This window comes from Callithrix jacchus, chromosome 22, assembly GCF_049354715.1.
Source record: "Callithrix jacchus isolate 240 chromosome 22, calJac240_pri, whole genome shotgun sequence".
NCBI classification, from domain to species: Eukaryota; Metazoa; Chordata; class Mammalia; order Primates; family Cebidae; genus Callithrix; species Callithrix jacchus.
Genome location: NC_133523.1, coordinates 35,630,306 through 35,657,164, shown reverse-complemented (window position 1 = coordinate 35,657,164; position 26,859 = coordinate 35,630,306). Strand labels below are relative to the sequence as shown.

Below are 26,859 nucleotides of genomic sequence, written 5' to 3'. Positions count from 1 at the left end.
TGTTATTGATTTCTAATTTAATTCCATTTTTCTCTAAGAACATACTTTGTCTGACTTGGGTATTGAGCCAGAATATGGTCTATGTTGGTAAGTGTTCCCTGTGCACATAAGATGAATTTTATTGTCTTTGAGAAGAGTGTTTCACAAGTGTAAATGAGATCAAGCAGGTTGATATGTTGTTCAAATAATCTATACTCTGCTGCTTTTCTTTGTTTGTTCTATCAATTACCAAGAGAAATATGTTGAAATGTCTAATTATAATGGTGGATTTGTCTGTCACCTTATTGACCTAACAGGTTTTTACTCACATACTTAGAAGCTATATTAAGTGAATAATTTAGGTTTCTTCCTTCCAGTGGATGAAGTGTCTTCATCATCATTATGATGTAACTTTTTTTTATCCCTGATATAGTCTTTGTGCTGAAGTCACTTTGTTTTTAATACAGCCACTCCAGCTTTCTTTAGACTAGTGTTAGGATGGTATATATATTTTCCATCCTTTACTCATAACCTATTAGAGCTTTTATATTTAAAGTATTACCTGTAGGTAGCATGTATTTGGGTCTGACTTAAAAAAAAATCCAACCTGACAATCTTTTTAAGTTAAGGTGTTCAGACCAGTTACATTTAATGTGATCATTGATACAGTTAAAATTATTATCTTGCTGTTTTCTGTCACAGTTGGGAATGAAATGACATTTTGCTCTTTATTATTCCATGTTTCCTCCTTATGTAGCATAGCAAAGTACAAAAATGATTTTGAAAGTTCAATATTGCTAGATTACCACAGTGAAATCAGGTTCTTCCTACAACAAACAAGCCCCCACTTGCATTTGTTTAGACTATTTTAAGAAAATGTGTTAATTATTCATCCTTCGAGATAAGGCAAGTAATTTTCTGTGTACTTTTATCCGTTTCCATGCCGTCCTGAATCACATTTTTTCTGTCTAGATAGCAGGAACACTGTCTTGAAGAATCCAGTACATTTGATTCTGAAATCTCTCAATTAAACCACACTTCCTCTTCGAGTATAAAATCAACCATTTCTTTAGTTCAAGCTTTTCAAATTTATCCTAAGTCCCCTTCAAATAGTACAAGGTGGAAGCCTATGTTGGGATCTGAGTGAAAGCAGCTACATCTTGACATAATTTAACTTTGAATTCTTCTTTAAAAATTCTGCTCATTTACATTCTACTCCATGGAGAGAAAAGGTAATTTACACTGACGCACCAAGAAGAGCAACTCTCCTCACAGATGGGGATCCTCGCCCGTAGCAGCAACCTGGGCACCCCACGGTCTGGAACTCCCACAATCCTTTAGGCTCGGCTCTTTTAGGAGCCCTCGACGTATGGTGTGATCCACCTGAATACTAGCGCTCAAGGCTTCTGAGGCTCTTTCTGCTCAGGACTGTATTTTCCAGAGGCCACCGCACCGGAATTAACGGTTCCACTTCCGGTCACCAGGGGTCGACGACGTAGTGGGGTAAGGTCTTCCTGTCCTGGAAAGAAATCGGTGGCTGCGGGAGGTCTCCGCGGACTGGGACTCGATCCTGACAGACCCGGCAGTATGGGTAGGTGAGAGGGAGGCCCTCAGAGGGAGAATCTGGGGCGCAGACGGGATCTGCCGGATCCCCAGGCGCGCATGTGCGCGGAAGCAGAGGAGAGGAGTTTGTATGATCATGAGTGCCGGAGGGGACTGTGTGAGTGTGTGCATGAGGCCCTGTGCACATGACCGGAAGGTTGTGTGGACGCAGCGCGTTTTGCTGGGGCTGTGTGAGTGTCACTGTGCTGGTGGCTCTAGGCTCCTGCTGCTTTCTCCGTCTTTCCCCTTCACAGCTGCGGAGGCTGCAGCAGAGGAATGGCCCCAGTAGGGAGGTCAGATATTGAGCCGAGAATGAAGCTTTCCACAAGAAGGCGCAGATCGGGGCTCGGGGTGGGAATCTGAGAGCTGAAAGTGCCTCTTGAGGGTCCCCCAGAAGGGCAGCTACATGTTGAGTACCCAGCATCCCTCAGAGCGCTGTCCCCAGGAACCAGCTTTGAACACGGACCAATTCCTCCTCCTTTTATTTCCTTCTCATTTCGTAAGAATTGAGGGAAGTTGTGGCCTTGGAGGATGCTTTCAAACTTAGTCTGCCTTCCAAGAAAAGCCTGGAGCCTCACGCTTGCCATATCCTTTCCCAGTCGTACAATTATCCAAAAGAAGGACCGGAAGGAGGATGATAGCGTTATTGTTTCACACTTAAAAGTCAACAGTGAGTTTGTGCTTTGTATTTAAGATATATATTTTTAATTTTAGAATATGGAAGTTCCAGTGAATTTCAGGAGAATATGCAAATTGATTCTTGCTTCCTCCCATCTTGTCACCTCCCAGCGAGTCCCCCCCAACTTTCCACTTAAATTTGCAGAACCGTTTGGCAAATCGTTCACACTTTCCTGTGCGCTCTCTTCTAAGCTGGTATAAAAATAGACCTCCAGATGTTTACATTAAAGCTTTATTTTATACTCTGCTTTGGTAAGATTAGTCTATGGAATCACACACCAGGTATCTGTCTTTACAGGCCTCCTTTTCAAAGCAGGGAAGAATGGAGACGGTTGGGTGATTTCCATTCCTCTGTGAGGCTTTCAGGAGTCAGAAAGCGATTGCCATGTTGGCCAGGGTGGTCTCGAACTCCGGAACTCAGGTGATCTGCCCTTGGAAAGTGCTGGGATTACAGGTGTAAGCCTCTGCCCCAGGCCTATATAAACATTCTTTAGATTCCACTGATGAGTAAGATCATGTGTCTTTCTGTGCCTGGCTTACTTCACTTAATGTGATGTTCTCCATGTTCATCTGTGTTGTTGCGAATGACAGAATTTCCTTTTTTATAGCGAAATACTGTTTCATTGTGTATATATGCCTGCATATATATCACATTTTCTTTATTCAGTCATTCATTGATAGACACTTAGATTGATTCCATATCTTGGCTATTGTGAACAGTGCTGCAATAAACATGGGTGTGCAGATGTCACTTTGACATGGATTTCATTTCCTTTGGATATACAGTAGTGGGATTGCTGAATTATATGGTAGTTTTATTTTTAATTTTTTGAAGAACCTCCATAGTGTTTTCTATAATGTCTGTGTCACTTTACATTCTCACTTACAGTGTACAAGCATTCCCTTTTCTCTACATTCTCACAAACACTTGTTAACTTTTGTCTTTCCAATAGCCACCCCAACACATATGAAGTGATATCTTATTGTAGGTTTAATTTTCATTTCCCTGATGATTAGTAAAGTTGAGCATTTTTTCATATACTGTTTGCCATTTATATGTCTTCTGTTTGCCATTTATATGTTTTCTTTTGTGGTGTGTTTATTAGGTCCTTTGCCCATCTTTAAATAGGGTTGTTTTCTTGCTGTTGAGTTGTTTGAGTTCCTCACATATTTTGGATATTAACCCCATATCAGATATATGGTTGCAAGTATTTTCCCTCATTCTGTAGATTATCCCTTCACTTTGCTGTGCAGAAGCTTTTTTAGCTTGATGTAATGTCATTTGTCTATGTTTGCTTTTGTTGCCTGTGTTTTTGACATCTTTTCCAAAAAGAAAAATCATTACCCAGATCAATGCCAGGGAGCTTTTCCCATGCATTTTTGTCTATTTGTTTCATAGTTTGGGTTCTTATATTTAAGTCTTTAATCCATTTAGAGTTGATTTTTGTATAATGGTTTGAGATAATTTCATTCTTCTGTGTATGACTAGTTTTCACAGGTGTCAAAGAGACTGTCTTTTCCTTATTGTATGTTCTTGGCACCTGTCTCAAAAATCAGTTGGTTATAAATGTATGGATTTATTCTGGGGTTCTCTATTCTGTTCCATTGGTCTATGTGTCAGCACCATACTGTTTTGGTTACTATAGCTTTGTAGTATATATTGAAGTCAGGTAGTTTGGTGCCTCCAACTTTGTTCTTTTTTGCTCCAGATTGTTTTGGCTATTTGGGGTTCTTTGTGGTTCTATACAAATTTTAGCATCTTTTTTTTCTATTTCTGTAAAGAATGTAGGACTGATATTCTTAACCTGAGTTCCTGTAACTCCACTTATTATCTTGGGGACCACAGCCTCTTGAAATAAAATATTGAAGCATTATAGAAATTAATAAATGTGGGTTTTAGAGGAAGAAATAATATGTAATTTTATAAGATAATTGAAAGAGTATGTGACCCATGAGGTGTGAATCCATTGGTCTAGAAAGAACATTGGTTCTCAGCTGGCGTGATGTTTAGAAACTTTTGGTTGTCATACTGTGGGGGAGGGTGTTACTTAGATCTAGTAGACAGAGGTCAGGGATGTTGCTGAACATTGTACCATGCACAGGATAGCTCTCCTCACAGCCCCAACAAAGAATTATTCAGCACAATATGTCAGTAGTGCCTAGGGTGAGAGAAACCTTAGTCTAGAATCAAAAGATTGTGATACCTGGAATGACACTGTAAATAATCTTACATAAACTAAGTGTTTATGGAAATCACTAAGCAAATCATACTAGACTCAAGTGATAGAGTGTTATGTATATAGATACATATATGTGTATGTATCTATACATGTGAATATAATTATATATTCCATGTTAATGCCTGTGCATAGTCATACTTATGAAGTTCTTTTAAGCAAAAAGAAGAAAATTGGGGCTACAATACAGAGGTAAATACTGTTAGCATGCATATACTTGTCTAAATTTTTTTTGTATTGATGTCTATTAGTCTTTTAAAAAATATTTTATATATGCATATATTTTACAAATGTAATCATATTGTCTATCCTATTTTGTAACCTGATTTTTCTGTTAGTTGTATGTCTTGAACATTTAATGATCACTTCATATTCTATTACATGGATGTTCTGAACTGTACTTAACCAGCTGGCTTTTGCTGAATTCAGAAGCTGACGACTGGTCATGAAATTCCTTCTATATCCTTTCCAGCTTTCATGCCTTGCCCCACTGCACCCAATCCTGACTTCACAAAAAGGTTCTGGTTTGGATGATGTGATCCTCTCTCAGCTCTGAAAGGTGGGACTAGGGCAGGAGGATTGCTTACAGCAGGATCAGAGGCCCAGTCCTAGGCCAGGGTAGGTATCCTAAGAGTGGAGGACTGGTTGGAAGCCTTCCTGCTGGAGTATCTTTTGAGCAACTTCAAGACAGAAATTCCTGTGCTGTGCATTCATACTTGTGCCGCAGGTTCCCTGGAATTTAGACGAGAGCTTAGTTTCATCCACACTCCACCTGTTCACTGCCAGTTTATTTGTGAGAGGGTGTGTTCAGGGAAAAGGGGAGTGATAGGAGAGGGTTGGAAGTGTGTGTTAGTAGGGTAGTTGAGAAATAGGAATGAAGGATAAAATAGTTATTTGCTTCAATGCTTTGGGGGCATTGAGACACAGCCTGACTTACGGCCTTTTTGTTGTTGTTATTTTCCAGGGGAGAAGCACAAGGAAGATTGACCAATTTTGTAATTCTAAAAACATGGTCCATGTAAGTTGGTATTTCTCTCTTCTTTTTGAAATATGGTAATTTTCAGGTTAGGTGACTGTTATTGTCTAACCTGAAACTTCTTACCTAAGGATCCACTATTTTACACCCCAGTTTGTCCCATTACAGTGAAGGTTGGGACCAAAAATAAAGGTCAGTGCTCTTCCTATTTGTACCTCTGTTTTCCTACTGGCTTTGATGTTTTCTTGGAGCAGGTTATTCAGTCTGTGCTCTGAGCTCAATCCTTGGTCAGGAAGAATGTTGGAACACTGGATAAGTCGGTCACCACAGGAAAACACGGTCGTGTGGGTTTGATAAGTTACAGATGATTGTCGTATTTGACTACACTTGGGAACACCTTGAAACTTCTCCACAGACTGGAGCTTTCCAGGTAGCTAAGGTAGAATTCCATAGTGAGTGGCCTCAGGCTGCAAGTGTGGCAAGGTGATCTGCTTTATGAGCCTTTTAGGAAAGTGATCAGTGAGGACAGTGGGCAGTAACAGGGAGAAGATTATTCAGGGCACAAGTGGTGGGTGATTACAAATTCTCTGAATTGGGGAAAACCTTAGAGACTGACCATCTTAAATATACAAATAGAAAAAAATGATTAAATCTAATATGTCACTTATTATTGAATTTTATGCAGCTTATAAAATCATTTGTCATGACAAGAAAAATACTTTTATCATCGATACTATAATGAGCTTGAGGATTAAGGGCATTCCTCAATTTTATGCCGCCTACCTTTTTTTTTTTGAGACAAGGCCTCACTCTGTAGCCCAGACCAGAGTGCAGTAGTGTCATCACACTTCACTGCAGTGTTGAAGCCCCAGGCTCAAGCGATACTCCCACCTCAGCTTCCCAAGTAGCTGGGACTATAGGCACATGCCACCATGACAGTTACTACTTCTTCTTCTTCTTCTTCTTTTTTTTCTTCTTCTTTTTTTTTTACAGGGAATTTGCCTCGTTATGTTGCCCAGGCTGTTCTTACACTCCTGGGCTCAAGTGGTCCTTCCATCTTGGTCTCCCAAAGTACTGGGATTATAGGCATGAGCCACTATGCCAGGCCAGCAGCAGGATTCTTGAAGAATGTGTAGGCACTCTGAGAATTTCCATATTGCTCCTTTCTTACAGTTCAGTCCTTTACTTCCTCTCCTTTCATCTTGAAACAACTTTCTTCAATTTCACCATAATACATGTGTTTGTGGTTTCAGGGATCAGTGACATTCAGGGATGTGGCCATCGACTTCTCTCAGGAGGAGTGGGAGTGCCTGCAGCCTGCTCAGAAGACCTTGTACAGGGATGTGATGCTGGAGAACTACAGCCACCTGATCTCACTGGGTAAGGTCCTCTGCCCAAGTTAATTTAGCATCTGTTCTCTGGAATATCAGCTTTTTTTCACTGTGAATTTCAGGGCTATCTTTTAAGAGGTAGCTGAATTCCTTCTTCTTATTCCCAAAGGAGTGATTTGAGATTTGTTGGGTTGAAAACAGGCACCTCCCTGGAGCCCCTGCAACTTGCCTACTCCACAGTGGCCTCCTCCATTATGCTGGTCCTCTCTGTAATTGCCTCTCTCTCTTCATGACTATGGGACTGAGTTTGAAATATTGTATATTCATTGAATGATATTGTTCAAGAACCATAATATCAAACATATTATGTTTGATCTCAGAATTACTGTAGATTTTCTTTGTTTGTTTGTTGGTTTTTGTTTTTCTGACCCACCTGTAAGCAGAAGAGTGTCTTGGGTTTTTCTATCAAAAGAGCCTCTATGATTGCTTGAGCCTGGGAGGTCAGTGCTGCAGAGAGCCATAGTCATGACACTGTACTTCAGCCTGGGCAACGGAGCAAGACACTGTCTCAAAAAAAAAAAAAAGCCTCAATGATTTACATATACTGACTGGGTTGACAGAATTAATTTAGCATTAAAGTGAATGCATTTCATTGCCTTCAACAAACATTCCATTACTTGTTTTGTAGTTGAAAGTTTCAGGTCATGAAATGTATGTTTTTCTGTTGAGTGAATATTCTAAAAATGAGCTGTAAATGTCTAAGGATGCAAAATAAATAACAACAATAAACACAATAATTGTTAACTTTGTGCTACTACATATCAGGCAATGTTAGAAGTATTTATGTATATTATCTTATTTAATATTAGAATCAATCCTATAAAACAGGTATTATTATCATCCCTGTTTTACAGTAAGGAAAACTGAAGGACAGAGAGTTCAAGTGACTTGCTTAATGTCAAAGTGTTAGTGGGTGGCAGAGACAGGATTTGAACCAGTCAATCAGGCTTGAAGGTTCCTGCTTTCAACCACTAAATTATACCTCCTCTTGAGGGATAAGATTCTATTCTGAGTTTAAATGAAAGAAAGTTCTTTTTTTTTTTTTAAACATAGTTGATCTCTTACTCAATACTCTCTCTTATCTGGAGCCTCTTCTCAATATTGTTTTGACTTGTAATTTATTATAAGTTTAACCAGGTCTCAGAGTTAAAAAAAAATTTATATTAAGAAAATTCTACATGTATCATTTCTTTTCTTTTAAGCAGGAAGTTCCGTTTCTAAGCCAGATGTGATTACGTTACTAGAGCAAGAGAAAGAGCCCTGGATGGTTGTAAGGAAAGAAACAAGCAGATGGTATCCAGGTAAGGGAGAAAAGCAGGCAGGGGGAAACCATCATTGTCCCGGACAGCCCATGTGGTCAGAGAGGAGTCACACTTGTGAGATGTAGTTTGGAAAACTTAAGACCCAAGGCCTGTTGGATAAAAAGGGTCAAGACCTGGGAAGGAAATAAAGATCACTGTAGGAGCTGTCCCTAAGGAACTTTATCTTTCACTAATCACCTAATTTCTGTAATTTCCTTCCTCTTTTCATGTAGTGAGTTTCCTCTTTCTTTTCCAGCATAAACATTAAACAGTTTTTAGAATTATATTTTTTAAGAGCCAGCATCTTGTTATGTTGCCCTGGCTGGTCTTGAACTCTTAGACTCAAGCAGTCTTCCTGCTTCAGCCTCCCAACTAGCTGGGATTCCAGGCATGAGCCAATACTCCTGGCCCCCAGTGTAAACTCACTTGACCCCTAGTATAAACTTTTAACACATATTTTGGATCCAGCTACTTTCCAACTCTACTTTTGCATTTAGATTTCTATATGTGTTTTCACTAAGAAGTATATTCGGGCCGGGCGCGGTGGCTCAAGCCTGTAATCCCAGCACTTTGGGAGGCTGAGGCGGGTGGATCACGAGGTTAAGAGATCAAGACCATCCTGGTCAACACGGTGAAACCCCGTCTCTACTAAAAATACAAAAAATTAGCTGGGCATGGTGGCGCGTGCCTGTAATCCCAGCTACTCAGGAGGCTGAGGCAGGAGAATTGCCTGAACCCAGGAGGCGGAGGTTGCAGTGAGCCGAGATCGCGCCATTGCACTCCAGACTGGGTAACAAGAGTGAAACTCCGTCTCAAAAAAAAAAGTATATTCATATTCAGTAAGTATGTATGGAGTGCCCATTCCTAGAAGGCACTGTGCTTGGCTTTGTCAATACAGTAATGTATAGGTAATAAACAAGACTGAGAAAGTCACTGCTGTCATGGACTTTACCAGTAGTTGGTGAGACATGCATCAAACAAGTAAGCAAATGAATAGATAAGGAATAGAGAATTGTGCTATAGAGACAAGGCAATAGGAGTGATGGAGTGAGATGACAGCATTTGGGTGCTTAGGGTACTTGTGTTGAAGTGGGCATGCTTGCATAGAGATGTGAAGTAAGGGTTCAGTTCTCTAATCAAAGTGAGCAGGAAACACAAAGATGGAGTAAGTGATGGAACAGTGGGAAGAGAGGTCTGAGAGTCAGGCCAGGGTCCATATCATATAGGGTTTTGACTGTCATTGTGAGGAATGTGGGAAGTTCTCCAAGAGTTATTTATTTATTTTTAATTAATACCCAATATTTTTACATATTTATGGGATACATGTTATGTTTTGTTATATGCATAGAATGTGTAATGATCAACTGTCATGGTATTTGAGATATCTATCCAATCTACCAGAGGAATATTTATCATTTCTATGTGATAGGAACATTTCAAGTCTTCTTCTAGCTATTTTAAAATATACAATACATTGTTGTTAATTATAGTCACTCTACTCTGTTAATGAACATTAGAAGTGATTCCTTCTATTTAACTGTGTATTTGTAACATTGACCAACCCCTCTTCATCCCTTACCCCTCACCCACAAATCCTTCCCAGCCTCTGGTTTCTATCATTCTATTCTCTACCTCTGTGAGATCATCTTTTTTTAGCCCCCAGATATGAATGAGAACATGTGATATTTGTTTTTCTGACCTCCGGTTTCCCTCCATATTGCTGCAAATGACATGATTTCATTTTTTTAATGTCTAATATATACACAATAGTATTCCATTGTATATATCACATTTACTTTGTCTGTTTTCTGTTGGTGGACACTTAGATTGAATCCGTACCTTTGGTATTATGAGTAGTGCTACAATAATCATACAAGTACAGGTATCATTTTGATATACTGATTTCTCTTCCTTTGGATTAATAACCAGTAGTGGGATTGTTGGATCATATGGTAGTTCTATTTTTAGTTTTTTGAGAAATCTGCATGCTGTTTTCCATAGTGATTGTACTAATTTACATCCCACCAACAGTATATAAGAGTTCCCTTTTTCCCTCATATATATGTTATTTTTTATCTTTTAAATTGTAGCCATTCTGACTGGGGTAAGATGATATTTCATTGTGATTTTGATTTGCATTTCTCCCTGATGAATAGTGGTGTTGAGCATTTTATCATATTCTCTTGACTCTTTGTTTGTCTTCTTTTGAGTAATGTTTATTCATATCATTTGCCCACTTTTAAATTGAAGTTTTTTTGCTATTATTTGATTTCCTTGTATATTCTAGATATTAGTCCTTTGTCAGAGAAATAGTTTGCAAATAATTTCACTCATTTGTCTATTCATTCTGTATATAGTTTCCTTTGCTGTGCAGAAGCTTTTTAGTTTAATATAGTCCCATTTGTCTATTTTTGGTTTTGTTGCCTATGCTTTTGCAGTCTTAACCATAAAATTTTTGCCTAGACCAATGTCCTGAAGCATTTCCTTTATGTTTTCTTTTAGTAGTTTTATAGTTGAGTATTATACTTAAGTAAAGTTGAGCTATAGTTTATAGTTGAGTTTTATAGTTGAGTCTTACCCTTAAGTCTTTAATCAATTTTCAGTTAGTTTTTGTATGTGGAGAGAGATTGAGTCTAGTTTCATTCTTTTGCATATAGATATCCAATTTTCCCATCACCATTTATTATTTTCTAACTTTATTTTAGGTTCAAGGACTACAAATATGGGTTTGCTATATAGATAATTTGTATGTTGTGGATATTTGGTGTACATATTATTTCATCACTGAGGTAATAAGCATAGAAGTTTTTGGATCTTTGTCCTCCTTCCACCTTTCATTCCTCAAGTAGGCCCTGATGTCCATTGTTACATTCTTTGTGTTCATGCGTACTCTGTTTAGCTACCATTTGGAAGTAAGAACATGCATTATTTGGTTTTCTGTTTCTTCATTAATTTGCTTAAGATAATGGCCTCCAGCTCCATCCATGCTGCTGCAGAGGATATGATCTTGTTCTTTTTCATGGCTGCATAGTATTCCTTGGTGTATGTGTATCACATTTTCTCTATCCAGTTAGCTGTTGGTGGACATTTAAGTTGATTCCTTGTCTTTGCTATTGTGATTAGTACTGTGATGAATATATGTCTCCATGTGTCTTTTTTTTTTCTTGTTACTTCACTAGCAGGAAGCATGTGTCTTATATTAGAATGATTTTCCTTTTTTTGTTTCTTCCTTGTGTGATTTTGCTTTCATGGTAATGCTGGCCTCATAGAATGAGTTAAGAATTCCCTCATCTTCAATTGTTTTTGGAATAGTTTGAGGAGAATTGGTGTTAGTTCTTTGAGAGTTCAGTAGATTAAATTCAGCAATGAAGTCACTGGTCCTGAACTTTTCTTTCTTGGAGGACATTTTATTACTGATTCAATCTCATTACTCATTATTGGTCTTTTCAGTTTTCCTATTTCTTCCTGATTTAGTCTTGGTAGGTACTGTATGTCCAGGACTTACACATTTCCTCAGGATTTTCCAGCTTCTTAGTGCATAGTTGTTCTTAGTAGACCCTGGTGATCTTTTTTATTTCTCTGGTGTCAGTGGTAAAATCTCCATTTTTCTTTCTGATTTTATTTCTTCTCTCTTTTCTTCTTGGTTAGTCTAGCTAGTGGTTAATTAATTTTATCCATGGTTTTTAAAAACTGCTTTTCATTTCATTTCTCTTCTCTGTTGTTTAGCCTGCATTTTATTTAGTTCTGCTTTGATATTTCTTTCTAGTAATTTTAGGTTTGGTTTGTTCTTGCTCTTGTAGTTCCTTGAAATGCATCATTAGGTTGTTTATTTGAAATCTTTCTACTTTTTGACATAGGCATTTATTGCCATAAACTTTCCTCTTAGCAATGCTTTTACTGTACCCCATAGGTATAGGTTTTGGTATGTTGCATTTTGATTTTCATTTGTTTTAAAAAATTTTTTATTTTCTCCTTAATTTCTTCCTTGACCCAGTGGTTATGTAGGAGCATGTTGTTTAATTTCTGTGTAATGTATAGTTTCCAAAGTTTCTCTTGTTAAATGATTTCTAGTTTGATTCCATGTCTGAGAAAAGATGATATAATTTTGGTTTTTAAAAATTTGTTAAGACTTGTTTTGTGTTCTAACATATGGTCTCACTAGAGTACATTATCTTTGCTAATTAGAAGAATGTGTGTTCTGTAGCTGTTTGATAAAATGTTCAGTAAATGTCTGTTAGGCCCATTTGGTCTAATGTACAGTTTAAATCCAATATTGGCCAGGTGCGGTGGCTCAAGCCTGTAATCCCAGCACTTTGGGAGGCTGAGGCGGGTGGATCACGAGGTCAAGAGATCGAGACCATCCTGGTCAACATGGTGAAACCCCGTCTCTACTAAAAATACAAAAAATTAGCTGGGCACGGTGGCGCGTGCCTGTAATCCCAGCTACTCAGGAGGCTGAGGCAGGAGAATTGCCTGAACCCAGGAGGCGGAGGTTGCGGTGAGCCGAAATCGCGCCATTGCACTCCAGCCTGGGTAATAAGAGCGAAACTCTGTCTCAAAATCAATCAATCAATCAATCCAATGTTTCCTTGTTAATTTTCTGTCTAGATGATCGAATTCTGAGAGTGGGTCATTGAAGTCCCCAATGATTATTGTTCTGGAATATATATCTGTCTTTTGATCTAATAACATTTGCCTTATATATCTGGATGTTCAGGTGTTTGGATTATATATGTTTAAAATTTTTATATCTTCTTGTTGAGTTGATATTTTTATCATTATATGATGACCTTCTTTATCTCTTCTTGCTGTTTTTGACTTAAAATCTGTTTTTTTTTTTTTTCTGATATAAAAGATAGCTATTCCAACACACTTTTGGTTTCCATTTGCGTGGAGTATCTTTTCTTGTTCCTTTACTCTCAACCCATATGTGTCTTTACCAATGAGTTTTCTTGTAGGCAGCTTATAGTTGGGTCATGTTTTTTCATCCATTCAGCCAGTCTGTATCTTTTAAATGAAAAGTTTAATCCATTGACATTCAATGTGATTACTGAGATGTATGTGAGGGCTGATTCTTACTATTTTATTAATTGATTCCTACTTGTTTTGTATAGCCTTTGCGTCTTTATTTTTTATCATTGTGGTTTGGTTGTTTTCTGTAGGGATAACATTTGAGTCCTTTCTCCTTATTTGTATGTTTGTTGTGTCCGTGGGTTTTATACTTTTATGTGTTTTCATAATGGTAGATATTGTCCTTTCACTTCTAGGTGTAGGACTATTAAGCATATCTTGTAGGACTGGTCCAGTGATGATGAATTCCCTCACCTTTTGCTGTCTCGGAAAGACTATTTCTTCTTCATTTATGTTGAATACTCTGCTGAGGATAGTATCCTTGACTGACAATTTCTTCTTTCAGCACTGAATATATAATCTCATTCTATCTCATTTCTCTCTGTTGAGAAATCTGCTATTAGGCTGATGAGAGTTCCCTTATAAGTGACTAGATGCTTTTCTTTTGCTGTTTTTAGTATTCTCCTTTGTCTTTGAGTTTTATATTTTGACCATAATGTGCCATGGAGAAGACCTTTTTGTGTTGTATCTATTTGAGTATCTCTGAGCTTCCTGTATCAGGATGTATGCATCTCTTACTAGAGTTGGAAAGTTTCCTGCTATTATTTCCTTAATAGATTTTCTATCCTTTATGTTTTATCTTTGTCTCTAGGACCTTGGAAATTCAAATATTTTGTTGTTTTATGATGTCTCATATGTCACAGAGGCTTTATCCATTCATTCAGATGTTCTGAGGAAAACATTTATCCTGAGGCTTAAAAGATGAGTTAGGGGACAGGTGTAGTGACTCACGTCTGTAATTCCAGCACTTTGGGAGGATCCAATTTCAGGAGTTTGAAACCAGCATAGCCAATGTGGTTAACCCTGTCTCTACTAAAAATACAAAAATTAGCTAGGCTTTGTGGCAGGCAGCTGTAGTCCCAGCTACTTGGGAGGCTGAGGCAGGACAATCGCTTGAACCCAGGAGGTAGTGGTTGTAGTGAGCTGAGATCATGCCACTGCACTGTAGCCAGGCAACAGATGAATTGTATGTTTGTTACAAAGAGTCAGGCCAGAGAGTTCTTGGAAGATGAAACAGTCTAAGCAAGGAAGAAGATAAGAGAAAAGTTATATCATGTTCTGGTTGCTAAAAGGAGGCAGTGGGTAGAGATCAGTCATAAAGGAGAACAGTGCCCTGATAGGAAGTTTTGTTCTCTGTGTTAAGGATTTGGATTTTATTTTCAGAGTAAAGATAAACCATTCAAAACCAGTTTTAAGTATGATTTGTAAACTTTGATCTGAATCAGAATCATCTGATAGAGATATTAAAAATACAGCTTTGACTGGGTGTGATGGCTCCCACTGGTGACCTCAGCATGTTGAGAGATCGAGCCAGGAGGATTGCTTGATGCCAGGAGTTCAAGACTAGCTTGGGTAACATGGCAGGACACCATCTCTACATAGTAAAAATAAAAAATAAAAATAAAATAAAAATTGGCCAGACTTTGGACTGCAGGAAGACTAAAGAAAAAGAAAAAGAAATTGTCCAGACATGATGGCATGTGCCTGTTGCTGTAGCCACTTGGGAGGCTTAGGCAGGAGGATTGCTTGATTCTGGGAGTTTGAGGCTGCAGTGAGCTATGATCATACCACTGCACTATAGCTTGTATAACAGAGAAACCCTGTCTCTTAAAAAAAAATACAGGCCATGTGCAGTGGCTCACGCCTGTAATCCCAACACTATGAGAGGCCAGGGCAGGTGGGTCACCTGATGTCAGGAGTTCCTGACCAGCCTGGCCAACATGGTGAAAGCCCATCTTTTCTAAAAATATAAAAATTAGCTGGGCATGGTGGCAGATGCCTATAATCCCAGCTACTCAGGAGGCTTAGGCAGGAGAATCACTTTAACTTGGGAGGTGGAGGTTGCAGCGAGCTGCGACCATGCCATTGCACTGCAGCCTGGGCGACAAGAGTGAAACGCCCTGTCAAAAAAAAAAATACAGCTTCTCTAGTTAAAAATTCTGATTCTGTACATCTGAGTTGCTTGAATATCAATATCTGTAATAAGCTTACCAAATGGTTTTGATTCGCACCTAAATTTCACAAAGTAAACCTTTCCCTTATGCACATCACCATCTTACCTAAACTTTCTTCATTACTGGCACCCTTTTTCTTTTTCAGGCCCATGAAAATATTATTTATTTTACTTAGGCCTTTTGTTTAATGGATTTTGTATGCACGTGTGTTATAGGAAAATAAACTATGTTTGCTTTCTTCATTTCTTTCAGATTTGGAGTCAAAATGTGGACCTGAGAAAATATCTCTGGAAAATGATATTTCTGAAATAAATTTACCAAAACAGTTTATAAAGCAAATAAGTAAAACACTTGGCCTTGAGGCCTTTTATTTTAGAAATGTCTCAGAATATAGAAGTAGATTTGAGGGACTACAGGGACTTCAAGAAGGATATATCAATATCAATCAGAAGGTGATCAACTATGAAGAAATGCCTACTTATCCTCATGCTTCTCTTATTCACAATACACATAAACCATATGAATGTAAGGAATGTGGGAAATACTTTAGTTGTGGTTCACATCTTATTCAGCATCAGAGTATTCATACTGGAGAGAAACCCTATAAATGTAAAGAATGTGGGAAAGCCTTTCAACTTCACATACAACTTACTCGACATCAGAAATCTCATACTGGTGAGAAACCTTTTGAATGTAAGGAATGTGGAAAAGCCTTTAATCTTCTCACTCAGCTTAACCGCCATAAGAACATTCACACAGGTGAGAAACTGTTTGAATGTAAGGAATGTGGGAAGTCCTTTAATCGTAGCTCAAACCTTACTCAGCATGAAAGTATTCATGCTGGTGTAAAACCTTATCAGTGTAAGGAGTGTGGGAAAGCCTTTAATCGTGGTTCAAATCTTATTCAGCATCAGAAAATTCATTCCAATGAGAAACCCTTTGTATGTAGGGAATGTGCGATGGCCTTTCGATATCAGTACCAACTTATTGAACATTGCCAAATTCATACAGGTGAGAAACCCTTTGAATGTAAAGAATGCAGGAAGGTCTTTACTCTTCTGACAAAGCTTGTCCGACATCAGAAGATTCATACAGGTGAGAAGCCCTTTGAATGTAGAGAATGTGGAAAGGCCTTTACTCTTCTCAACCAGCTCAATCGCCATAAGAACATTCACACAGGTGAAAAACCATTTAAATGTAATGAATGTGGGAAGTCCTTCAACCGTAGCTCAAATCTTATCCAACATCGGAGTATTCATGCTGGTGTAAAACCATATGAATGTAAGGAGTGTGGGAAAGGCTTTACTCGTGGTGCAAATCTTATTCAGCATCAAAAAATTCATTCCAATGAGAAACCCTTTGTATGTAGGGAATGTGAGATGGCCTTTAGATATCATTACCAACTTATTCAACATTGCCAAATTCATACTGGTGGGAAGCCCTTTGAATGTAAAGAATGTGGAAAGGCCTTTAGTCTTCTGACACAGCTTGCTCGACATAAGAACATTCATACTGGTGAGAAACCATTTGAATGTAAAGACTGTGGGAAGGCCTTTAATTGTGGCTCAAACTTTGTTCAACATCAGAGTATTCACACAGGTGAGAAGCCCTATAAATGTAAGGAGTGTGGGAAGGCTTTTAGACTTCACCTACAACTTTCTCACCATCAGAAAACGCATACAGGTGAGAAACCCTTTGAATGTAAGGAATGTGGGAAATATTTTCGTCGTGGTTCAAATCTTAATCAACATCGAAGTATTCATATTGGAAAGAAACACTTTGAGTGTAAGAAATGTGGGAAAGCCTTTCGACTTCATATGCACCTTATTCGACACCAGAAATTTCATACTGGTGAGAAACCCTTTGAATGTAAGGACTGTGGCAAGGCCTTCAGTCTTCCCACCCAGCTTAATCGCCATAAGAAAATTCACTCAGGTGGGAAGCCATTTGAATATAAGGAATGCGGGAAGTCCTTTAATTGTGTCTTGAACCTTGTTCAACATCAGAGTATTCATGCTGGTGTAAAACCATATGAATGTAAGGAGTGTGGGAAAGGCTTTAATCGTGGTTCAAACCTTATTCAGCATCAGAAAATTCATTCCAGTGAGAAACCCTTTGTATGTAAGGAGTGTCAGAAGACCTTTAGATATCATTACCAACTTATTGAACATTGCCAAATTCATACTGGTGAGAAACCCTTTGAATGTAAAGAATGTGGAAAGGCCTTTAGTCTTCCGACACAGCTTGCTCAACATCAGATCATTCATACTGGTGAGAAGTCATTTAAATGTAAGGAGTGTGGGAAGGCCTTCAATTTTGGCTCAAACCTTGTTCAATATCAGAGTATTCATACTGATGAGAAACCCTATGAATGTAAGGAGTGTGGGAAGGCTTTTAGACTTCACCTACAACTTTCTTGGCATCAAAAACTCATACAAGTGAGAAACTCTTTGAATGTAAGAAATATGGGACAACCTTCAGATATCAGTACCAACTTACTGAACACTAGAAAATTCATACTAGGGTGAAAGCCTTTGAATGTAAGGAATGTGGGAAGACCTTTTGATATCATTATCAATTCCTTGAACATTATGGAATTCATACTGGCGAGAACCCTTATGAATGTCAAGAATGTGGGAAATGCTTTACCAGTGGTAGAAACCTTGTACCTCAGAGAATTCATACTGGTGAGAAAGCATATCAATGTGAAGAATGTGGGAAAGCCTTTAGTCATAGTTCAAATCTTGTTCAACATGTTAAAATTCATACTGATGAGAAACCCTATGAATGTAAGGAATGTGAAAAGGGCTTTAGTAGTAATTGTGAACTTACTGTACATCTAAGAATCCATATTGCTGAGAAACCCTGTGAACGTAAGGAATGTGGAAAAACTTTTAGATTTAGCTCAGTCTTTACTGCACATTAAAGAATTTAAACTAGTATAAACCCTATGAATGTAAAGAATGTGGAAAGACCTTTAGTTGTAGCTCGAGCGTTGTTCAACATGTTAAAATTCATACTGGTGAGCAACCCTGTGAATGTGAATGTAAAGGATGTGGGAAGACCTTTAGACTTAGTTCAGTCCTTTCTGCACATCACAGAATTCATACTGGTGTGAAACCCTATGAATGTAAAGAATGTGGGCAAGGCTACTGTGAATGGTCAGCTTATTCAACATCAGAAAATTCATAATAGTTAGAAGTTTTGCGAATATAAGGAGTGTGGACAAGCCTCCGCTGTGTATGAAAAATTTACTCAACACCAGAGAATTCATATTAATGAGAATCCTGTGAACATAAAAGCATGTGTGAGGAACTTTCGTCATGGTCTGGGATTTGCTGAACATCAGAGTATTCATACTGCTGAGAAATCTTTTGAGTTTAAGAATGTGGGATGTTGTATAGCCACACTAAATGCCTTAGAGTTCAAAGAAGGTAATTTTGGTGAGAAAGTTATTGACGTGATGAATGTAGAGTACCTGCCATGTTCACAGTTTACTGCCTATAAAGTGTTTTACTGGATTCAGGCATACCTTGCTTAATTGTTCATTGTAGTTATTGCGTTTTATACACATTGAAGGTTTGCAGCAACCCTGCAGTGAATAAATCAATCAGCACCATTTTCCAAACAGCATGTGCATATCTTGTGTTTTTGTGTCACACTTTGGTAGTTTTCATAACATTTCAAACTTTTTCATTGTTATATCTGTTATGGTGATCTATGACCAGTGTTTTTTGATGTTACTAGTGTGATTGTTTTGGGATACCACAAATCCTGCCCATAAAAGATGGTGAACCTAGTTGACAATTGTTGCAGATTTTGAAAGATAGTAAAATATACACCCATATACCCCCACTTAGATTCAAAATTGTTAACGTTTATTTTTTGTATATTTGTTGTACCATGGAGAATAAATTTTAGACATCATCATACTTTAACCCTTATTACATCAGCATGTGTATTACCCAAACATAAAGACAATGTCATATAGCCATAGTACCATAATTACCCTTAAGGATAAGATCCATAATTCTGTAATATCACTCTATCTTTAGATGTCTTCATTGGCCTGCAAACCATCTTTTACAGCTATTCATTTTCTAAGGAGAATCCATTGCAGATTCTGCATTGCATTTGGTTATCGCTCTTTAGTGTATTGTAGCCTGGAAACCACATGAATGTATGGTCTCGAATTATAGTGGGTATCAGAATCACCTGTGGAACTTAGTAAAACTATAGAAGTGTAACCCTTACCTTATAAGCCTGGGCCTCTGTGTTTTTATATTATTTCTCCAGGTGATTGTGATACTAACTAGAGTTAGAGAGCCACTGGTCTAGAACATTTCTCCTCATTTAAAAAAAAAAATGACATTGAATTTTGAGTAGTCCAGAAATGTTGTCTACTATGTATATAGATTTCTTTCTTTATAGTGTAATTTAGCCTTGTTCTTGGTTGTGTTTTCTGTACAACAGAATGTAAGTCCACAGGCTTGTTAGGTCCAGATTAAACATTTTAGGGAAGAATACTTTGTAGATTATTTGTATCTCATATTTTACTGTCAGAAATCATTTAAGTACACGTCCTTGCATTAGTGAAACTAAGGATGATCATTTGGGTAAGTTGGTAGCTGCCATAAGTCCATTGTAAAGATTTAGTTTGTAGTGCCTAAGTAATCTATGGAGAGACTTTGTCATCCCTGAAAATTGAAAAAAATTAAGCCTTTAAATCAAGCTATAAAACATGACACCATTAGTCTGGGTGCAGTGGCTCACCCCTTTAATTCCAGCACTTTGGGAGGCCGAGGTGGGCAGATCACCTGAGGTCAGGAGTTTGAGAACAGCCTGGCCAACATGGTGAAACCCCATCTCTACTAAATTACAAAAATTAGCTGGATGTGGTGGCGGGTGCCTGTAATCCCAGTTACTTGGGAGTAATCACCCAAACTCGGAAGGTGGAGTTTGCAGTGAGCTGAGATCGCACCACTGCATTCCAGCCTGAGTGACAGTGAGACTTCATCCCAAAACAACAACCAAAAAAACCCCAAAACAAAACATGATACCATTGTGGCATTATGAATTAGATTAATTTTTTTAAGATTAAGAATAATCCTTTATGACTTTATTCCATTGTATTAAAACATTTATAAAGTGATCATTTATATTGATAGCTTTCTTCTTTTTGTAATTATATCCTGGTCAAATTATTCTTTTGATAGACTACTTAATTCTATCTTTTACCATTTAATGGCATCTATAATCGTAAGTTATAATTTTTAAAGTATTTTTCAGGTATTGATATTGCAATGATCTTATAAAACTTATAAAACAAGATTATATAAAACTTGGCTTTCAAATTTTATGTTCCTATTTTTTATTTCCAGTTTCATCTTTTCTGTATTCATTCTCTTGAACTTTCTTCTTTGACCTCAAAAGATTCCCTGGGTATTAGCCCAGCACTACTCCATTATGGGTCATTGCACATCCCGTTAGTATTATTAAGAATTGTCATAAAAAAAAGATCCCTGGCAGGCTTTCAGTGAAACTGTATCATCATGCAATCTTGGCAGTACTATGTTGGAAGTCAGAGTCCCTTTGCAAACATAATAAAACATTTTATTTGCTAAAGTTACAAACCAAGTATGCACAAATTTAAAAATCACAGCTGGGCACGATGGCTCACACCTGTAATCCCCAATTTAAACTTGTTTGACTTACAATGTTCAGCTTTATAATGGTACAAAAGTGATAATGCTGCTATAGTTTGGCTATTTTTCCCCTCCAAATCTCATGTTGAAGTTTGATCCCAGTGTTGGAGGTGGGGGCTAATGGGAGGTGATTGGATCATGAGGGAAGATCCCTCATGAATTAATGTCCTCTCTGGATTAGGGGGTGAGTTATTACTTTATTAAGTTGCTATGGGAGCTGGTTGTTCAGAAGAGCCTGGCACCTCCTTCCTCACCCTCTTGCTTCCTCTTTTGTCATATGATGTCTGCATACACTGTCCCCTTCATCTTTTGCCATAAGCGGAAGCAGCCTGAGGCTCTTACCAGAAGCAGAATCTGTACATGATTCTTGTACATCCTGCAGAACAGCAAGCCAAATAAACCTCTTTATTAATTACCCAGCCTCAGGTATTCCTTTATAGTAACACAAAATGGAGTAAGACATACTCAGTCAGAGTATGCTCTGCAACTTAAAATGGGGCTGTGTCTAGATAAACCCATTGTTCTTTTTTTTTTTTTTGAGACGGAGTTTCGCTCTTGTTACCCAGGCTGGAGTGCAATGGCACGATCTCGGCTCACTGCAGCCTCCACCTCCTGGGTTCAGGCATTTCTCCTGCCTCAGCCTCCTGAGTAGCTGGGATTACAGGCACACGCCACCATGCCCAGCTAATTTTTTGTATTTTTAGTAGAGACGGGGTTTCACCATGTTGACCAGGATGGTCTCGATCTCTTGACCTTGTGATCCACTTGCCTCGGCCTCCCAAAGTGCTGGGATTACAGGCTTGAGCCACTGCGCCTGGCCAAACCCATTGTTAAGTTGGAAATATTGTAGGTTATAAATGCAAACTTGGCATATGATATCAATTTATGATGGGTTGATCTGGATATAACCCCATCATAAATTGAGAAGCATCTGTAGTAATTATGATAATTTGATGCTCAAATTGACATAATAGGCCAGTAGGAATCCATTTACATTTGTTTGGGTTTTCTTTTACTTCTTTTTTTTTCTTTTGACTTCTTAAAGTAATATTGTTTTCAGGTCATAAGATGTTTTAGATTGATCCTGTTTGTTGGTTCATGTCCCCATGCCTCTTGTCCTGAGTCATGGAATCAACTCATTATTCAGTACCCTCTTATCTTAGGGAGTCCTGGTTCCTTTTAAAGGAAAAGAACAGTAGAAACCCAAAAATCTGGCTGCTGTGGGTGCACATGGCAGTTATAGGTATGGAAAAAGATGCTTTAATTAGAATTCTTTTAATAGTTTCAGAGTTGAAAATGTCATCATAAGGTCAGAAGTTCACTCTGATTTTTCTTAACTTACATGTCTATGATCTGCTTTTTGCATTTGGGATTTTATTGAATTAAAAGGTTTTATGTATGGTGATAGCTGATGTTTATCTCCTGTTAAGACCTGTCTGCAATGATAAATTAATCTGCCTCCCATTTTTGGAGATACTGCTCTGATTCATATTTGTCATGGTGTTTCTGAGCAGCATTGTGAAGTAGTTGTTTTAGAACATTTAATAGTAGATGATATCTTGAATGTTCATGGACTCCCTAGAAAAGAAGCAAAAGTAGACACAAGATTTCTGTCATCCTTTTACAGTATATTGTGATCATCCAGTTTGGGGTATGAGGGATAAGGGACCTGTGTGTCTTAATTTCCAGAATCTCATTCCATTTCAAGAGTCTTCTGCACAAGTGTGGTCTCAGGGATTCATTGTCTTTGTTATTGATCAAACTGAAACCATCTCCATGGGTTCCTCAGTGGATCAGAATCTGCTATTTATTAGGCCCCCATATCCATTCTACCCTGCTTCCAGGAATATAGAACGAGTAATTTTTATTAACACTTGGCTATTACCATCTAGAATAAGGACTGTATTTATTTCTCCAAGGTGTCATGTGACATAACTTATGGCAAGTAGGATATAAGTGAATATTTTGGCAATTCTGGAAACCTCTTAAAACACTGGCTTAATACATTAGTATTTGAGAAATCCAGGTGAAGGGTATCCAGAAATTCTTTACTATTCTTCCAAGTTCTGTGTAAGTCTGAGTGCTCATTCCATTCTGATGCCAGAATGGTAAAATTCATGATTGATTTGGAGCAAGGCCACAATATCAGGCTTACATCTATACAATATGGTTGAGAAATTAACTTTTATCTTTTTTTATCAACTTTAATTTGGGGCAGTTTTACTATTTTACCCACAACCAAATTTAATCTTAAATGATACAACCAGATTGCCACATGTTAAAAGTAATGAATCAACATATCCTTCTGTGTTCTCTAAGTCAAAAACACTGATCTGTAGAGAACAGAGTATCCCATGCATGTTGTCATGTACTTATTCCACACCCTACTGAAATCACAGTACCCAAAAGGGAGACATTTTTTTTTCTTCAAGAATATATGTTTCTGCCACATCTATGATCCTCCAGAATGAGATGACAGAAAATGCTAAACTATTGTTAAATGACTATATGTAGTTCCACTTCTAGATGGTAGATAGGGGTCTCTGCAAACTCATTTTCTAGTTAAACTGGCACACAAAAAAAATCATAAACCTTGCCATTTGAGGTCTGAACGTGTCCAGAGTATATAGGAAATGAAATACAAAATTCTACTAAAACTTGGTAAGAACCAAGAACTTGGAAAGATAATTTGTGGCATTTAAGACACAACCAACTACTTTTTACTCTTCACAGTTCAATTTGATAGAAGCTTCACTCTGAATGGATGCTGCCAAGATGATGGGGCTCCAATCAAGGTTTGTCATACATTGACAGGAGGGGCACACCTCCAGGTTTCTTATCCCTACCAGCTCTTGAAGTAGTTAAATTCCTGTTGAACACAACTAAGAGGTTTGGGACTCCTTTGCTTCCCACAGCCTCACCCACAGTTTGGAAATTCTACCTAGGCACAGTGAACTCAGATTTGGACCCTGATTGCCCTTGCCTCAGCTTGTTTGTAAGGCAGAGGTTTCACAAGAGAAACAAGATGGCTACCACCCAGCTCATCACCCAGAATAGTGGTTCAGAGATTTTGTCCAGAAAGAGTGGCAGTCCATAAGAATAGAGCTCTGAAGCTCTCTCCAAAGGAATGGAATTTATCTGAAACAGTGTCAAGCAAATAGCTCCCTTATTTAAACACAACAACATAAACCATAGGCCAGATAATTCCGTGGAAAGAGACAGCTAAGGAGACATCCTAAGGTCAAAAGAAACCTCAAAGACTGGACTCAAAAACTAGCCCTGCCTGACTTAAATTATATTAAACTGCTTAATAATTTGTACTCTAAGGAATTGTTGAAAACAATGGCGTGATCAGATAGAAGGCAGTGGAGCCTAGTGGGCTGGAAATAATACCAAGGAGGTAGTCATCTTAACAGAGAGATAGGGAAAGATAGTCAAAGAGACTCCTGTTTAAAACCATTGTCACATTAAGGTAGCTGTGCATATGTTTAAGGCTCCACCTTCTGAGGAACAACATAAAATACGTCACACTGCAAGGGGAAAGGGAAATAGATTTCACTAAAATAGCTAAAGCTAATTGAATTTAGGAAGTCATAAAATATCAAGATACAAAAATGTAAACACTTTAAAGACAAGTTGTTTCTAGGTATTAAAAAATACCTATAAATATACATATACAAATTTCCAAAGTAATTAGCAAATAGAATTTGGCTACATGTGACTATATATATGTGTGTGTGTGTGTGTGTGTGTATATATGTGTGTGTATATATATATGTGTGTGTGTGTATATATATATTCACACACACACATATATATATAGTGACCAAGTAGGGCATAACTCAGGAATGTGAGGCTGGTGTGACATTCTAAAATTAAGTCACCACATTAAAGAAGAGAAATCAAAAGATAATGACAAAATCCAACACCATTGATAATAAAACTCAGTGAGTTATGAATAAAACAAACATTTCCAGTCTGATAAAGAATATCTAGGGAAAATAAACAGCTAACATAGAACTTTATAAAGTACTGACTGCTTTTTGACTAAAGTCAGACTCAAGGTAAGGATGTCTGCTCTGAGCATTTCTTTTTTTAGACAGAGTCTTGCTCTGTCACCCAGGCTGGAGTGCAGTGGCATGATCTTAGCTCACTGCAACCTCCACCTCCAGGGTTCAAGCAATTCTCCTGCCTCAGCCTCCCGAGGAGCTGGGATCACAGGTGCACCACTATGCCCAGATAATTTTTGTATTTTTAGTAGAGATGGAGTTTCACCATGTTGGCCAGGATTGTCTCAAACTCCTGACTTCAGGTGATCTGCCTGCCTTGGCCTCCCAAAGTGCTGGGATTACAGGTGTGAGCCACTGCACCCGGCCTTGCTCTGAGCATTTCTATTCAACACTGTACAGAATGCCCTAGCCTGTATAGTATGGCAAATAAAGGAAATATAAATTAAGATAAACTGTCTTCACAGATGTCCTGATTGTGTTTATAGAAAATTCTAATTTACAAAAATAAGCCCTGCTAAAGCTAAGTGAATTTAGAAAGCCATAAAATATAATATCAAGATACAAAAATGTAAATACTTGAAAGATAAGTTGTTTCTAGTTATTAAGAACAGATCATTACAACTCTAAAATCTTTAAAGGCAAAGAAACTATAACATCGATTGCGACAGCACATCAAAAAGCTTATCTACCATGATCAAGTAGGCTTCATCCCAGTGATGCAAGGCTGGTTCAACATACACAAGTCTATAACCATAATTCACCACATAAACAGAACCAAAGACAAAAACCACGATTATCTCAATAGATGCAGAGAAGGCCTTTGACAAAATTCAACAGCCCTTTATGCTAAAAACTCTCAATAAACTAGGTATTAATGAAATGTATCTCAAAATAATAAAAGCTATTTACGACAAACCCACAGCCAATATCATACTGAATGGGCAAAAACTGGAAGCATTCTCTTTGAAATCTGGCACTAGACAAGGATGCCCTCTCTCACCCCTCCTATTCAATATAGTATTGGAAGTTCTAGCCACAGCAATCAGGCAAGAAAAAGAAATAAAGGGTATTCAGTTAGGAAAGGAGGAAGTCAAATTGTCTCTATTTGCAGATGACATGATTGTATATTTAGAAGACCTCATCGTCTCAGCCCAAAATCTCCTTAAACTGATAAGCAACTTCAGCAAAGTCTCAGGATACAAAACCAATGTGCAAAAATCACAAGCATTCCTACACTCCAATAACAGACTTAAAGAGAGGCAAATCAAGAATGAACTGCCATTCACAACTGCTAAAAAGAAAATAAAATACCTAGGAATACAACTAACAAATGATGTAAATGACCTCTTCAAGGAGAACTACAAACCACTGCTCAATGAAATAAGAGAGGACACAAACAGATGGAGAAACGTTCCATGCTCATGGTTAGGAAGAATCAATACTGTGAAAATGGCCATACTGCCCAAAGCAATTTACAGATTCAACACTATCCCTATCAGGTTACCAAGGACCTTCTTCACAGAACTGGAAAAAACCACCTTAAACTTCATATGGAACCAAAAGAGAGCCCACATAGCCAAGTCAAATCTAAGCAAAAAGAACAAAGCTGGAGGCATCACACTACCTGACTTAAAACTATACTACAAGGCTACAGTAATCAAAACAGCATGGTACTGGTACCAAACAGAGATATAGACCAATGGAACAGAACAGAGGCCTCAAAGGCAATGCCACACATCTACAACCATCTGATCTTTGACAAACCTGACAAAAACTAGCAATGGGAAAAGGATTTCCTGTTTAATAAATGGTGGTGGTGGGAAAACTGGCTAGCTATGTGCAGAAAGCAGAAACTGGACTCTTTCCTGACACCTTACAATAAAATTAACTCCAGA

General features: G+C 38.0%; 1 protein-coding gene across 25 annotated transcripts; it reads left to right on the top strand.

Moving 5' to 3' along the window:
* The first annotated feature begins 1,442 nt into the window (after positions 1-1,442).
* On the top strand, positions 1,443-18,141 carry LOC100394714 (uncharacterized). Of its 25 annotated transcripts, none has more exons than XM_078359642.1 (8): positions 1,443-1,482; positions 2,558-2,680; positions 4,969-5,114; positions 5,461-5,514; positions 6,466-6,604; positions 6,726-6,852; positions 8,069-8,164; positions 15,502-18,141. In XM_078359642.1, coding segments are annotated over exons 4-8 (2,640 nt in total). In that variant the 5' UTR covers positions 1,443-1,482; positions 2,558-2,680; positions 4,969-5,114; positions 5,461-5,512; the 3' UTR covers positions 17,778-18,141. The 25 variants fall into 25 exon arrangements, with proteins under 25 accessions (XP_078215768.1, XP_078215765.1, XP_078215781.1 ...); XM_078359639.1 differs by having other exon boundaries at positions 8,066-8,164; XM_078359641.1 differs by lacking the exon at positions 1,443-1,482 and adding an exon at positions 1,496-1,570.
* Positions 18,142-26,859: the final 8,718 nt, after the last annotated feature.

Coding starts and splice junctions, on each gene's coding strand:
- LOC100394714 (XM_078359636.1), top strand. CDS start 2,645: ATGTTGGCCAGGGTGGTCTCGAACTCCGGAACTCAGGTGATCTGCCCT. Junction 6,605..6,725: donor GCAGGATTCTTGAAGAATGT/GTAGGCACTCTG, acceptor TTGTGGTTTCAG/GGATCAGTGACATTCAGGGA. Junction 6,853..8,065: donor CAGCCACCTGATCTCACTGG/GTAAGGTCCTCT, acceptor TTTTCTTTTAAG/CAGGAAGTTCCGTTTCTAAG.